Source organism: Salmo salar, chromosome ssa16 (genome assembly GCF_905237065.1).
Source record: "Salmo salar chromosome ssa16, Ssal_v3.1, whole genome shotgun sequence".
Classification (NCBI taxonomy): domain Eukaryota; kingdom Metazoa; phylum Chordata; class Actinopteri; order Salmoniformes; family Salmonidae; genus Salmo; species Salmo salar.
The window spans coordinates 83,115,934-83,133,303 of NC_059457.1; the positions used below are offsets into that span (position 1 = coordinate 83,115,934).

The 17,370-nt window shown below is 47.2% G+C and overlaps 1 protein-coding gene across 2 annotated transcripts in view; it reads left to right on the top strand.

Moving 5' to 3' along the window:
- Nucleotides 1–17,370, top strand: part of LOC106593712 (nectin-1) — a 36,124-nt gene that overhangs the window by 9,253 nt on the left and 9,501 nt on the right. For both annotated transcript variants that reach the window (XM_045698212.1, XM_045698213.1), the window contains exons 5-7: nt 1,195–1,524; nt 11,216–11,491; nt 15,261–15,362. In XM_045698212.1, the coding sequence (XP_045554168.1) occupies nt 1,195–1,524; nt 11,216–11,491; nt 15,261–15,362 (708 nt within the window). The remainder of the gene's footprint in view (nt 1–1,194; nt 1,525–11,215; nt 11,492–15,260; nt 15,363–17,370) is intronic.

Below are 17,370 nucleotides of genomic sequence, written 5' to 3' on the forward strand. Positions count from 1 at the left end.
TTCTGTAAGTCTTTAGCTGACACTCTAGGATTCTTCTTAACTTCATTGAGCATTTTGCAGGACGGCCAGTCCTAGGGAGAGTAGCAACAGAGATACTTTAGAGATACTTTTGTAACCCTTTCCAGCTTTATTCAAGTCAACAATTCTTAATCTTAGGTCTTCTGAGATCTCCTTTGTTCGAGGCATGGTTCACATCAGGCAATACTTCTTGTACATTGTTGTGAGTGTTTTTTATAGGGCAGGGCAGCTCTAACCAACATCTCCAATCTTGTCTCATTGATTGGACTCCAGGTTAGCTGACTCCTGACTCCAATTAGCTTTTGGAGAAGTCATTAGCCTAGGGGTTCACATACTTTTCCCCAATGTTTAAATTATGTTTTCAATATAGACAAGAAAAATACAACAATTTGTATGATGGTAGTTTAAGCACACTGTTTGTCTATTGTTGTGACATAGATAAAGATCATATAACATTTTATGACCAATTTATTCAGAAATCCAGGAAATTCCGAAAGGTTTACATGCTTTCTCTTGCCATTGTATCTCTGAAGACCATCCAGTGAAGGGAAATCTTAACGCTACAACATACGACATTCTAGACGATTTTGTGCTTCCAACTTTGTGGCAAAAGTTTGGGGAAGGCCCTTTCCTGTTTCAGCAAGACAATGTCCCCGTGCACAAAGCGAGGTCCATACAGAGATGGTTTATTGATATCGGTATGGAATAACTTGATTGGCCTGCACAGAGCCCTGACCTCAACCCCATCGAACACCTTTAGGATGAATTGGAACGCCTACTGCGGACCAGGCCTAATCGCCCAACATCAATGCCCGACCTCACTAATGCTCTTGTGGCTGAATGGAAGCAAGTCCCCACAGCAATGTTCCAACATCTAGTGGAAAGCCTTCCCAGAAAAGTGGAGGCTGTTATAGCAGCAAAGGGGGACCAACTCCATTTTAATGCCCATGATTTTTGAATGAGATGTTCATCGAGCAGGTGTCCACATACTTTTGTTCATGTAGTGTGCATAAGGTTTTAAATGGATCCAAATGATTTCTATATTTAAATGCCTTGCTGAAATTTAAGCCTCCAAACACTTTGTCATATCTCTCTAACCCACTACTATGAATGTGCTCCTCCCATTCCAATGCTCACCTACTGACACCTTCCTCTGTCTCCCTGTGTCTGACCCAGTCAAAGTGGGCAACGAGGGTAATAAAACAGCCATCAGCGGGAAGCTGGCCACCATGTCCTGCTGGTACGGCCTCCCAGACAAAGTACGCCAGGTCCTGTGGAGAAAGACTGCAGAGCAGGGCGACACGACCACGTTGGCCTCCTTTGCCAAGCGAGGCCAACCCAGCATTGAGGAACCTTATCGGGGACGCATGACCCTGAACCCCTCCCTGGGAGACACCCTGCTGTCCATCAGGCCGGTGAAGACGGAGGACGAGGGCTGCTACACCTGCGAGTTCCACACCTACCCAGAAGGCACCAGGAGTGCCACGGCCTGCCTCTTTGTATATGGTGTGTATGGATGGGGATTATTAGGGGTCATTTGGAAGGTTGTATTGTTGAAATTAACTTATATCTCAGGGAGTATATCCACTGAGGCTATTGCTGTAAGGAAAGTTTTAATTGATAATGGTTTTTGCTGGAATTTCCTGCTCTCAATCTTCACTGATAAAGATGTGGCTCAAAACCAGTAGCAGTCATCTACTGCCCAGCCATTCTAGTATACTTTATATTTTGTTTGTTGGAAAACGTAGCCATGTGCCCCAAGGTAGTCAGTTGTTGTGCTCATTGAAGGCCAAACAGGCCCATTGAGACTGGATGAGAGGGTGTGTGTTTATGTCTATACACTCCAGGTCATTAAAGGGCCATGTGTAATCACACTGTAATCACACGGTAATCACACTGTAATCACACTGTAAAAATGTGATGATTTCCCGGATGATGTTGTCATAGTAGACATTCTAATAGTAAATTGGAAGGAATAGTAGATAGGAAGGAAGTCGTATTATAATAAGATGATACACTTCTCCCTGTCTGTGTGTGTGTGTGTGTGTTTCCCAGATATAGCACAGGAAAGGGAAGAGCTATATGTAGCCGGTGGAAGGAGCCAGAATGGGTCACAATGCTACTGTTTATACTCTAACCCTGTTCCTGGAGAGATACCATCCTGTAGGTTTATACTCCAACCCTGGAGAATGGTATCTCTCTAGGAACAGGGTTGGAGTATAAACCTACAGGATAGCATCTCTCCAGGAACAGGGTTGGAGTATAAACCTACAGGATGGTATCTCTCCAGGAACAGGGTTGGAGTATAAACCTACAGGAGGGTATCTCTCCAGGAACAGGGTTGGAGTATAAACCTACAGGAGGGTATCTCTACAGGAACAGGGTTGGAGTATAAACCTACAGGATGGTATCTCTCCAGGAACAGGGTTGGAGTATAAACCTACAGGATGGTATCTCTACAGGAACAGGGTTGGAGTATAAACCTACAGGAGGGTATCTCTCCAGGAACAGGGTTGGAGTATAAACCTACAGGAGGGTATCTCTACAGGAACAGGGTTGGAGTATAAACCTACAGGATGGTATCTCTACAGGAACAGGGTTGGAGTATAAACCTACAGGAGGGTATCTCTACAGGAACAGGGTTGGAGTATAAACCTACAGGAGGGTATCTCTCCAGGAACAGGGTTGGAGTATAAACCTACAGGAGGGTATCTCTCCAGGAACAGGGTTGGAGTATAAACCTACAGGATGGTATCTCTACAGGAACAGGGTTGGAGTATAAACCTACAGGAGGGTATCTCTCCAGGAACAGGGTTGGAGTATAAACCTTCAGGAGGGTCTCTCTACAGGAACAGGGTTGGGCTGTTTTAGTGCATTCTGCCCACTGAAATATAAGAACCACAAATGTTATGCCCTTGGTGGCATACTGAGATAGATACGAGTATTTCACACTGGAAACTCAACATTGCCTATTGTAATTTCACAGTTATGGAATTTAAGTTATAGAATTTGACTTTGATAGAATGCCTCTTAGATGCTGTGTGGCAGGCTATGGACTGATTACAGAACTCCTCTTAGATGCTGTGTGGCAGGCTATGGACTGATTACAGAAGTCCTCTTAGATGCTGTGTGGCAGGCTATGGACTGATTACAGAACTCCTCTTAGATGCTGTGTGGCAGGCTATGGACTGATTACAGAACTCCTCTTAGATGCTGTGTGGCAGGCTATGGACTGATTACAGAACTCCTCTTAGATGCTGTGTGGCAGGCTATGGACTGATTACAGAACTCCTCTTAGATGCTGTGTGGCAGGCTATGGACTGATTACAGAACTCCTCTTAGATGCTGTGTGGCAGGCTATGGACTGATTACAGAACTCCTCTTAGATGCTGTGTGGCAGGCTATGGACTGATTACAGAACTCCTCTTAGATGCTGTGTGGCAGGCTATGGACTGATTACAGAAGTCCTCTTAGATGCTGTGTGGCAGGCTATGGACTGATTACAGAAGTCCTCTTAGATGCTGTGTGGCAGGCTATGGACTGATTACAGAAGTCCTCTTAGATGCTGTGTGGCAGGCTATGGACTGATTACAGAAGTCCTCTTAGATGCTGTGTGGCAGGCTATGGACTGATTACAGAAGTCCTCTTAGATGCTGTGTGGCAGGCTATGGACTGATTACAGAACTCCTCTTAGATGCTGTGTGGCAGGCTATGGACTGATTACAGAACTCCTCTTAGATGCTGTGTGGCAGGCTATGGACTGATTACAGAACTCCTCTTAGATGCTGTGTGGCAGGCTATGGACTGATTACAGAACTCCTCTTAGATGCTGTGTGGCAGGCTATGGACTGATTACAGAAGTCCTCTTAGATGCTGTGTGGCAGGCTATGGACTGATTACAGAACTCCTCTTAGATGCTGTGTGGCAGGCTATGGACTGATTACAGAACTCCTCTTAGATGCTGTGTGGCAGGCTATGGACTGATTACAGAAGTCCTCTTAGATGCTGTGTGGCAGGCTATGGACTGATTACAGAAGTCCTCTTAGATGCTGTGTGGCAGGCTATGGACTGATTACAGAACTCCTCTTAGATGCTGTGTGGCAGGCTATGGACTGATTACAGAACTCCTCTTAGATGCTGTGTGGCAGGCTATGGACTGATTACAGAAGTCCTCTTAGATGCTGTGTGGCAGGCTATGGACTGATTACAGAATGTGAGTGTTGGGACTTGGGAGTGATAAAGTTGTTAGAGGGAGGGGTGATGATTCTGGAGACAGGAAAGAGGGGATTTAAATGGGCTGAGACCCAGGGGATGACTGGGTCACTGTTTTCCCTAGACACAGGCCCTCTCTGTCTGTCTGTGTCTGTGTGTGGTGCTCTGATCAGTATGTCTCTGTGTGAGTCCCTCTGCTCCAATCTCATCCAAACAGCCCTGCTTTTGTCCACTGTAAAGACAGCAGTAAACCCAGGCACCGATGCCCATCTGTCATTCCGTCCTGTTTCCATGTTGTGCAGTCTGATATAGTGAGGGCTCATTGTGTCAGGTGGAGACTGGAGGGTTGGAGGCCATGTCCTGTTTCCATGTTGTGCAGTCTGATATAGTGAGGTCTCATTGTGTCAGATGGAGACTGGAGGGTTGGAGGCCATGTCCTGTTTCCATGTTGTGCAGTCTGATATAGTGAGGTCTCATTGTGTCAGATGGAGACTGGAGGGTTGGAGGCCATGTCCTGTTTCCATGTTGTGCAGTCTGATATAGTGAGGTCTCATTGTGTCAGATGGAGACTGGAGGGTTGGAGGCCATGTCCTGTTTCCATGTTGTGCAGTCTGATATAGTGAGGTCTCATTGTGTCAGATGGAGACTGGAGGGTTGGAGGACATGTCCTGTTTCCATGTTGTGCAGTCTGATATAGTGAGGTCTCATTGTGTCAGATGGAGACTGGAGGGTTGGAGGACATGTCCTGTTTCCATGTTGTGCAGTCTGATATAGTGAAGTCTCATTGTGTCAGGTGGAGACTGGAGGGTTGGAGGCCATGTCCTGTTTCCATGTTGTGCAGTCTGATATAGTGAGGTCTCATTGTGTCAGATGGAGACTGGAGGGTTGGAGGCCATGTCCTGTTTCCATGTTGTGCAGTCTGATATAGTGAGGTCTCATTGTGTCAGATGGAGACTGGAGGGTTGGAGGCCATGTCCTGTTTCCATGTTGTGCAGTCTGATATAGTGAGGTCTCATTGTGTCAGGTGGAGACTGGAGGGTTGGAGGCCATGTCCTGTTTCCATGTTGTGCAGTCTGATATAGTGAGGTCTCATTGTGTCAGATGGAGACTGGAGGGTTGGAGGCCATGTCCTGTTTCCATGTTGTGCAGTCTGATATAGTGAGGTCTCATTGTGTCAGATGGAGACTGGAGGGTTGGAGGCCATGTCCTGTTTCCATGTTGTGCAGTCTGATATAGTGAGGTCTCATTGTGTCAGATGGAGACTGGAGGGTTGGAGGCCATGTCCTGTTTCCATGTTGTGCAGTCTGATATAGTGAGGTCTCATTGTGTCAGGTGGAGACTGGAGTGTTGGAGGCCATGTCCTGTTTCCATGTTGTGCAGTCTGATATAGTGAGGTCTCATTGTGTCAGGTGGAGACTGGAGTGTTGGAGGCCATGTCCTGTTTCCATGTTGTGCAGTCTGATATAGTGAGGTCTCATTGTGTCAGGTGGAGACTGGAGGGTTGGAGGCCATGTCCTGTTTCCATGTTGTGCAGTCTGATATAGTGAGGTCTCATTGTGTCAGATGGAGACTGGAGGGTTGGAGGCCATGTCCTGTTTCCATGTTGTGCAGTCTGATATAGTGAGGTCTCATTGTGTCAGATGGAGACTGGAGGGTTGGAGGCCATGTCCTGTTTCCATGTTGTGCAGTCTGATATAGTGAGGGCTCATTGTGTCAGATGGAGACTGGAGGGTTGGAGGCCATGTCCTGTTTCCATGTTGTGCAGTCTGATATAGTGAGGGCTCATTGTGTCAGGTGGAGACTGGAGGGTTGGAGGCCATGTCCTGTTTCCATGTTGTGCAGTCTGATATAGTGAGGTCTCATTGTGTCAGATGGAGACTGGAGGGTTGGAGGCCATGTCCTGTTTCCATGTTGTGCAGTCTGATATAGTGAGGTCTCATTGTGTCAGATGGAGACTGGAGGGTTGGAGGCCATGTCCTGTTTCCATGTTGTGCAGTCTGATATAGTGAGGTCTCATTGTGTCAGGTGGAGACTGGAGGGTTGGAGGCCATGTCCTGTTTCCATGTTGTGCAGTCTGATATAGTGAGGTCTCATTGTGTCAGGTGGAGACTGGAGGGTTGGAGGCCATGTCCTGTTTCCATGTTGTGCAGTCTGATATAGTGAGGGCTCATTGTGTCAGGTGGAGACTGGAGGGTTGGAGGCCATGTCCTGTTTCCATGTTGTGCAGTCTGATATAGTGAGGGCTCATTGTGTCAGATGGAGACTGGAGGGTTGGAGGCCATGTCCTGTTTCCATGTTGTGCAGTCTGATATAGTGAGGTCTCATTGTGTCAGGTGGAGACTGGAGGGTTGGAGGCCATGTCCTATTTCTCTGAGTCTGTTATGCCATGATGAAGACAGAGGAACTAACACAACACCAGACAACACAATAAAACAACAAATACCAGACCAGATAACACCAGTCTGACCACACCAGACCAGATAACACCAGTCTGACCACACCAGACAAGATAACACCAGTCTGACCACACCAGACCAGATAACACCAGTCTGACCACACCAGACAAGATAACACCAGTCTGACCACACCAGACCAGATAACACCAGTCTGACCACACCAGACCAGATAACACCAGTCTGACCACACCAGACCAGATAACACCAGACCAGATAACACCAGTCTGACCACACCAGACAAGATAACATCAGTCTGACCACACCAGACCAGATAACATCAGTCTGACCACACCAGACCAGATAACATCAGTCTGACCACACCAGACCAGATAACAACAGACTAGATAACACCAGTCTGACCACACCAGACCAGATAACACCAGTCAGACCACACCAGACCAGATAACATCAGTCTGACCACACCAGACCAGATAACATCAGTCTGACCACACCAGACCAGATAACATCAGTCAGACCACACCAGACCAGATAACATCAGTCTGACCACACCAGACCAGATAACATCAGTCTGACCACACCAGACCAGATAACACCAGTCTGACCACACCAGACCAGATAACACCAGTCTGACCACACCAGACCAGATAACACCAGTCTGACCACACCAGACCAGATAACATCAGTCTGACCACACCAGACCAGATAACACCAGTCTGACCACACCAGACCAGATAACACTACACCAGACCAGATAACACCAGACCAGATAACATCAGTCTGACCACACCAGACCAGATAACACCAGTCTGACCACACCAGACCAGATAACACCAGTCTGACCACACCAGACCAGATAACAACAGACTAGATAACACCAGTCTGACCACACCAGACCAGATAACATCAGTCTGACCACACCAGACCAGATAACAGACTGACCACACCAGACCAGATAACATCAGTCTGACCACACCAGACCAGATAACATCAGTCTGACCACACCAGACCAGATAACATCAGTCTGACCACACCAGACAAGATTACACCAGACCAGATAACATCAGTCTGACCACACCAGACCAGATAACATCAGACAGACTACACCAGACATTTACATTACATTTACATTTAAGACATTTAGCAGACGCTCTTATCCAGAGCGACTTACAAAATGGTGCATTCACCTTATAATATCCAGTGGAACAACCACTTTACAATAGTGCATCTAAATCTTTTAAGGGGGGGGGTTAGAAGGATTACTTTATCCTATCCTAGGTATTCCTTAAAGAGGTGGGGTTTCAGGTGTCTCCGGAAGGTGGTGATTGACTCCGCTGTCCTGGCGTCGTGAGGGAGCTTGTTCCACCATTGGGGTGCCAGAGCAGCGAACAGTTTTGACTGGGCTGAGCGGGAACTGTGCTTCCTCAGAGGTAGGGGGGCCAGCAGGCCAGTGGTGGATGAACGCAGTGCCCTTGTTTGGGTGTAGGGCCTGATCAGAGCCTGAAGGTATGGAGGTGCCGTTCCCTTCACAGCTCCGTAGGCAATCACCATGGTCTTGTAGCGGATGCGAGCTTCAACTGGAAGCCAGTGGAGAGAGCGGAGGAGCGGGGTGACGTGAGAGAACTTGGGAAGGTTGAACACCAGACGGGCTGCGGCGTTCTGGATGAGTTGTAGGGGTTTAATGGAACAGGCAGGGAGACCAGATAACACCAGACAAGATAACATCAGTCTGACCACACCAGACCAGATAACATCAGTCTGACCACACCAGACCAGATAACAACAGACTAGATAACACCAGTCTGACCACACCAGACCAGATAACACCAGTCAGACCACACCAGACCAGATAACACCAGTCTGACCACACCAGACCAGATAACATCAGTCTGACCACACCAGACCAGATAACATCAGTCTGACCACACCAGACCAGATAACATCAGTCTGACCACACCAGACCAGATAACAACAGACTAGATAACAACAGACTAGATAACACCAGTCTGACCACACCAGACCAGATAACAACAGACTAGATAACACCAGTCTGACCACACCAGACCAGATAACACCAGTCAGACCACACCAGACCAGATAACATCAGTCTGACCACACCAGACCAGATAACATCAGTCTGACCACACCAGACCAGATAACACCAGTCAGACCACACCAGACCAGATGACATCAGTCAGACTACACCAGACCAGATAACACCAGACAAGATAACATCAGTCTGACCACACCAGACCAGATAACATCAGTCTGACCACACCAGACCAGATAACAACAGACTAGATAACAACAGACTAGATAACACCAGTCTGACCACACCAGACCAGATAACAACAGACTAGATAACACCAGTCTGACCACACCAGACCAGATAACAACAGACTAGATAACACCAGTCTGACCACACCAGACCAGATAACACCAGTCAGACCACACCAGACCAGATAACATCAGTCAGACTACACCAGACCAGATAACAACAGACTAGATAACAACAGACTAGATAACACCAGTCAGACCACACCAGACCAGATAACAACAGACTAGATAACACCAGTCTGACCACACCAGACCAGATAACAACAGACTAGATAACACCAGTCTGACCACACCAGACCAGATAACAACAGACTAGATAACACCAGTCTGACCACACCAGACCAGATAACACCAGTCAGACCACACCAGACCAGATGACATCAGTCAGACTACACCAGACCAGATAACACCAGACAAGATAACATCAGTCTGACCACACCAGACCAGATAACATCAGTCAGACCACACCAGACCAGATAACATCAGTCTGACCACACCAGACCAGATAACAACAGACTAGATAACAACAGACTAGATAACACCAGTCTGACCACACCAGACCAGATAACAACAGACTAGATAATACCAGTCTGACCACACCAGACCAGATAACACCAGTCAGACCACACCAGACCAGATAACATCAGTCAGACTACACCAGACCAGATAACAACAGACTAGATAACATCAGTCAGACTACACCAGACCAGATAACAACAGACTAGATAATACCAGTCTGACCACAACAGACTAGATAACACCAGTCTGACCACACCAGACCAGATAACATCAGTCTGACCACACCAGACCAGATAACATCAGTCTGACCACACCAGACCAGATAACATCAGTCTGACCACACCAGACCAGATAACAACAGACTAGATAACAACAGACTAGATAACACCAGTCTGACCACACCAGACCAGATAACAACAGACTAGATAACACCAGTCTGACCACACCAGACCAGATAACACCAGTCAGACCACACCAGACCAGATAACAACAGACTAGATAACACCAGTCTGACCACACCAGACCAGATAACATCAGTCTGAACACACCAGACCAGATAACATCAGTCTGACCACACCAGACCAGATAACATCAGTCTGACCACACCAGACCAGATAACATCAGTCTGACCACACCAGACCAGATAACATCAGTCTGACCACACCAGACCAGATAACACTACACCAGACCAGATAACACCAGACCAGATAACATCAGTCTGACCACACCAGACCAGATAACATCAGTCTGACCACACCAGACCAGATAACATCAGTCTGACCACACCAGACCAGATAACATCAGTCAGACCACACCAGACCAGATAACATCAGTCTGACTACACCAGACCAGATAACATCAGTCTGACTACACCAGACCAGATAACACCAGTCTGACCACACCAGACCAGATAACATCAGTCTGACCACACCAGACCAGATAACATCAGTCTGACCACACCAGACCAGATAACACCAGTCAGACCACACCAGACCAGATAACACTACACCAGACCAGATAACACCAGACCAGATAACATCAGTCTGACCACACCAGACCAGATAACATCAGACAAGATAACAAGATCAGTCAGACCACACCAGACAAGATAACACAAGACAAGATAACACAAGACAAGATAACACCAGACTAGATTACACCAGACTAGATTACACCAGACAAGATAACACCAGACTAGATTACACCAGACTAGATTACACCAGACTAGATTACACCAGACTAGATTACACCAGACTAGATTACACCAGACTAGATTACACCAGACTAGATAACACCAGACTAGATTACACCAGACTAGATTACACCAGACTAGATTACACCAGACTAGATAACACCAGACAAGATAACACCAACTGGAGTTGGGAACCACTGTTGGGGATCCTGGAGGACTGGAGTTGGGAACCACTGTTAGGGGTACTGGAGGACTGGAGTTGGGAACCACTGTTAGGGGTACTGGAGGACTGGAGTTGGGAACCACTGTTAGGGGTCCTGGAGGACTGGAGTTGGGAACCACTGTTGGGGGTCCTGGAGGACTGGAGTTGGGAACCACTGTTGGGGGTCCTGGAGGACTGGAGTTGGGAACCACTGTTGGGGGTCCTGGAGGACTGGAGTTGGGAACCACTGTCTTACACTGTATATACTGTCATTCACCATAAACATGATCTCTCATCCATTGTGTGTGATGTCTCCCTCAGTGCTGCCCAACCCAGAGATCACCTACATGGCCTCCAGCGGGATCATCGAGGCCAACTGCACAGCCGCAGCCCGTCCTGCAGCCCAGATGGTATGGAATGTGGAGGGGGACAACCGGACGCTGGGGCCGTCCGTGTCCTCATCCTACGACCAGGGGGACGGCACCACCCTGGTCACCAGCACCCTCCTCCTCCAGGAGGGTCTGCCCCACGACCTATCCGTCAAATGCATGGTGCACCACCGAGGCCTGGACTCGCCCATGTCCGTCAACCTCAATGGTGAGCAGCTCAGAGAATCACATTGGCTCAATAAAGATTTATATATTAGCAGTAAATCATTAATACATGTCTTATAATTGATCTAATAAAGGTATATTAATGATACTTTTTTTAAATAAAGTGTCACCCAGATTTGTTCTGCTTATGAAGACAAGTCTGCTTAACAGCCCTCGCAATGTGACAGTGCTGGGTTCAAATAGTATTTTTTTTTCAAATGCCATACACGGAGTGCGATGGGCAGGGTTTGCACTTTTAGGACTATTGTTTTGGGTCCATTCCGCCAGGAGAGGTCAATCAAGCCCAGGACTTGGGACCACTGTTTGAACGCAGGTCTGCATTGTGGTTCAACATGTGTAGAGTTGTGTGTTGAAATCCTGTATTGTAACACTGTCCTGATCTAGTTTTGTGATTGTATCCATTTGGGGGAGTGATTCCTAGGAAAGCTTCAGTTGCTATTCTAGTTATGTACAATTATGGCTCGTTTGATAGACCATTAAGTGCTACAGTTTCCAGGAAGTGGAAAACCAAAATAAGCATCAAGCCTTTTCCACAGTACATCTATCTCTCTTGTTGTGAAGCTCATATCATGAGTTATGGTCAACATGAGGCATAGTTTAATGTCCTTGAAGTCAATATTGTGGTCCTGTCTGGCTCAGTTGGTCATGACACTAGCAACGCCAGGGTCCTGGCTTCCATTCCCGAGGGTCAGATTTGTTTACCAAAATGTATGCGCTCACTGCACTGTAAGTCATTTTGGATAAAAGCGCCTGCTAAATGGTATATGCTATCAAATCAAATTGTATTTGTCACATGCGCCGAATACGACAGGTGTAGACCTTACAGTGAAATGCTTACTTACGAGCCCTTAACCAACAATGCAGTTTTAAGAAAATAACTAAAAAAAGTAAGAGATAAGAATAACAAATAATTATAGAGCATAAGTAAATAACAATAGCGGGGCTATATACAGGGGGTACCGGTACAGAGTCAATGTGCGGGGGCACAGGAGTCGAGGTAATTGAGGTAATATGTACATGTAGGTAGAGTTATTAAAGTGACTATGCATAGATAATAACAGAGTAGCAGCAGCGTAGAAGGGGGGGTGGGGGGGGGTTGACAATGCAAATAGTCAGGGTAGCCATTTGATTAGCTGTTCAGGAGTCTTATGGCTTGAGGGTAGAAGCTGTTTAGAAGCCTCTTGGACCTAGACTTGGCGCTCCGGTACTGCTTGCCGTGCAGTAGCAGAGAGAACAGTCTATGACTAGGGTGGCTGGAGTCTTTGACGATTTTTAGGGCCTTCCTCTGATACCGGCTGGTATAGAGGTCCTGGATGGCAGGAAGCTTGGCCCCAGTGATGTACTGGGCCGTACACACTACCCTCTGTAGTGCCTTGCGGTCGGAGGCCGAGCAGTTGCCATACCAGGCAGTGATGCAAACCGTCAGGATGCTCTCGATGGTGCAGCTGTAAAACCTTCTGAGGATCATGCCAAATCGATGAGAATGGGGGCGTGCTTGGTCCTCCTTTTCCTGTAGTCCACAATCATCTCCTTTGTCTTGATCACGTTGAGGGAGAGGTTGTTGTCCTGGCACCACACGGTCAGGTCTCTGACCTCCTCCCTATAGGCTGTCTCATCGTTGTCAGTGATCAGGCCTACCACTGTTGTGTCATCAGCAAACTTAATGATGGATGTTGGAGCTGTGCCTGGCCGTGCAGTCATGAGTGAATAGGGAGTACAGGAGGGGACTGAGCACGCACCCCTGATTGGCCCCTGTGTTGAGGATCAGCGTGGCAGATGTGTTGTTACCTGCCCTTATCACCTGTGGGTGGCCCGTCAGGAAGTCCAGGATCCAGTTGCAGAGGGAGGTTTTTAGTCCCAGAGTCCTTAGCTTAGTGATGAGCTTTGAGGGCACTGTGGTGTTGAACACTGAGCTGTAGTCAATGAATAGGATTCTCACATAGGTGTTCCTTTTGTCCAGGTATGAAAGGGCAGTGTGGAGTGTAATAGAGATTGCATCATCTGTTGATGTGGTATGCAAATTGGAGTGGGTCTAGGGTTTCTGGGATAATGGTGTTGATGTGAGCCATGACCAGCCTTTCAAAGCACTTCATGGCTACAGACGTGAGTGCTACGGGTTGGTAGCCATTTAGGCAGGTTACCTTAGTGTTCTTGGGCAATGGGACTATGGTGGTCTGCTTGAATCATGTTGGTATTACAGACTCGGACAGGGAGAGGTTGAAAATGTCAGTGAAGACACCTGCCAGTTGGTCAGCGCATGCTCGCAGTACATGTCCTGGTAGTCCGTCTGGGCCTGCGGCCTTGTGAATGTTGACCTGTTTAAAGGTCTTACTCACATCGGCTGCGGAGAGCGTGATCACACAGTTGTCCGGAACAGCTGATGCTCTCATGCATGTTTCAGTGTTACTTGCCTCGAAGCGAGCATAGAAGTTGTTTAGCTCATCTGGTAAGCTCGTGTCACTGGGAAGCTCTGTGCTTCCCTTTGTAGTCTGTAATAGTTTGCAAGCCCTGCCACATCCGACGAGCGTCGGAGCCGGTGTAGTACGATTCGATCTAAGTCCTGTATTACCGCTTTGCCTGTTTGATGGTTCGTAGGAGGGCATAGCGGGATTTCTTATAAGCTTCCGGGTTAGAGTCCCGCACCTTTGAAAGCGGCAGCTCTACCCTTTAGCTGAGTGCGAATGTTCCCCGTAATCCATGGCTTCGGGATGGGCTATGTACATACAGTCACTGTGGGGACGACGTCCTCGATGCATTTATTGATAAAGCCAGTGACTGATGTGGTGTACTCCTCAATGCCATCGGAAGAATCGCGGAACATATTTCAGTCTGTGCTAGCAAAACAGTCCTGTAGCTTAGCATCTGCTTCATCTGACCACTTTTTTCATAGACCGAGTCACTGGTGCTTTCTGCTTTAATTTTTGATTGTAAGCAGGAATCAGGAGGATAGAAATATGGTCAGATTTGCCAAATTGAGGGCAAGGGAGAGCTTTGTATGCGTCTCTGTGTGTGGAGTAAAGGTTGTCTAGAATCTCTAGGTAGATAGTGTTGTGCTACAGCTTATCATGAGATACCTCAGGTGAGCAAAACCTCGAGACTTCCTTAGATATCGAGCACCAGCTGTTGTTTGCAAATAAGCATAGGCCCCCGCCAAGTGTCTTACCAGAGACTGCTGTTCTATCCTGCCGATAGTGTATAACCCGCCAGTTGTATGTTCTTCATGTCGTCGTTCAGCCATGACTCTGTGAAACATAAGATATTACAGTTTTTAATATCCCGTTGGTAGGATATACGTGCCTTCAGTTCGTCTCATTTATTTTCCAGCGATTGAACATTAGTTAGCAGGCAAAGGCAGAAGGCGAAGGCAGATTAGCCACTCGTCACCTGATCCTTACAAGACACCCTGATCCTTTTCCGCGAAATCTCAGTTTTCTTCTCCAGCCAATGACAGGGATCTGGGCATGTTCGCGTGTCTGTATTATATCCCTCCCGTCCGACTCATTGAAGAAAAACTCTTTGTTTAATCTGAGGTGAGTAATCGCTGTTCTAATGTCCAGAAGCTCTTTTAGGTCATAAGAGATGGTAGCAGCAACATTATGTACAAAACAAATTATGAACGACGCGAAAAACAAACAAAATCGCACGGTTGGTTAAGAGCCGATAAGACGGCAGCCATCCCCTCCGGCGCCATCCACATCTCATGGGTTGTCATATGTCTGTTGGTAAACATGGTGTGTGTGTGTGTGTTGCAGTTGGTCCGGCCCTCACTACTATCATCTCAGTATCCTGTGTGGCAGCCCTGCTCCTGTGCTGTCTGTGTGTGTGCCTCTGCAAGTGCTTCCTGTGCCGAGACTGTGAGTAGCCAATCAGTTTCTGATCCTCCTTGAGTCCATTTCCTGGTCGAAAAGGTGACACTCCATGGGCTTATTTAGTGGGGCGCAACATTCTCATGTAACCTGAACATAGAGAGTTGACACGATTCTCTCATTCAGAATAGAGGACCCTGTCCATTCAATATACATTGTAATTATATCTGCAATGTTTAAAATGTTGTGTCCTACTCAATACATTCCCTAGGTGTTTTGTAAACAGTCACAAAAAGGACATTACTGCTACTTTTGTGTAGTCTCCAACACCATGGATGTGTTGTTGCCATGGTGAGGCTAATGATACCAGTGTCCTTCAGAGTCAGTAGAGAATGTCAGTAGAGGATGCCTGGTTGCTCTTTAAAAGTGCTTACCTCGCCATCTTAAATAAGCATGCCTCATTCAAAAAATGTTGAACAAAGAACAGATATAGCCCTTGGTTCGCCCCAGACTTGACTGCCCTTGAACAGCACAAAAACATCATGTGGCGTTCTGCATTAGCATCGAATAGCCCCCGCGATATGCAACTTTTCAGGGAAATCAGGAACCAATATACTCAGTCAGTTAGGAAAGCTAAGGCTAGCTTTTTCAAACAGAAATTAGCATCCTGTAGCACTAATTCCAAAAAGTTTTGGGACACTGTAAAGTCCATGGAGAATAAGAGCATCTCCTCCCAGCTGCTAACTGCTCTGAAGCTAGGAAACACTGTCACCACCGATAAATCTACGATAATCGATAATTTCAATAAGCATTTTTATACAGCTGGCCATGCTATCCACCTGGCTACCCCTACCCCGGCCAACAGGACCTTGCCCAAGCCCCCCTCCCCGTTTCTCCTTCACCAAAATCCAGACAGCTGATGTTCTGAAAGAGCTGCAAAATCTGGATCCCTACAAATCAGCTGAGCTAGACAATCTGGACCCTCTCTTTCTAAAATGATCCGCTGAAATTGTTGCAATCCCTATTACCAGCCTGATCAACCTCTCTTTCATATCGTCTGAGATTCCCAAAGATTGGAAAGCTGCCACGGTCATCCCCCTCTTCAAAGGGAGACACTCTAGACCCAAACTGTTTTAGACCTATATCCATCCTGCCCTGCCTTTCTAAAATCTTCGAAAGCCAGGTTAACAAACAGATCACCGACCATTTCGAATCCCACCGTACCTTCTCCACTATGCAATCTGGTTTCCGAGCTGGTCATGGGTGCACCTCAGCCACGCTCAAGGTCCTAAACGATATCATAACCGCCATCGATAAAAGACAGTACTGTGCAGCCGTCTTCATCGACCTGGCCAAGGCTTTCGACTCTGTCAATCACCTCATTCTTATCGGCAGACTCAATAGCCTTGGTTTCTCAAATGACTGGCTCGCCTGGTTCACCAACTACTTCTCAGATAGAGTTCAGTGTGTCAAATCGGAGGGCCTGTTGTCCGGACCTCTGGCAGTCTCTATGGGGGTGCCACAGGGTTTAATTCTCGGGCCGACTCTTTTCTCTGTATATATCAATGATGTCGCTCTTGCTGCTGGTGATTCTCTGATCCACCTCAAAGCAGACGACACCATTCTTTGGACACTGTGTTAACAAACCTCCAAACAAGCTTCAATGCCATACAACACTCCTTCTGAGGCCTCCAACTGCTTTTAAATGCTAATAAAACTAAATGCATGCTCTTCAACCGATCGCTGCCTGCACCCGCCTGCCCGACTAGCATCACTACTCTGGACGGTTCTGACTTAGAATATGTGGACAACTACAAATAAAACTGATTATCCTACCGATCCTTGACTTCGGCGATGTCATTTACAAAATAGCCTCCAACACTCTACTCTGCAAACTGGATGTAGTCGATCACAGTGCCATCCGTTTTGTCACCAAAGCCCCATATACTACCCACCACTGCGACCTGTATGCTCTCGTTGGCTGGCCCTCACTACATATTTGTTGCCAAACCCACTGGCTCCAGTCTTTGCTAGGTAAATCCCCGCCTTATCTCAG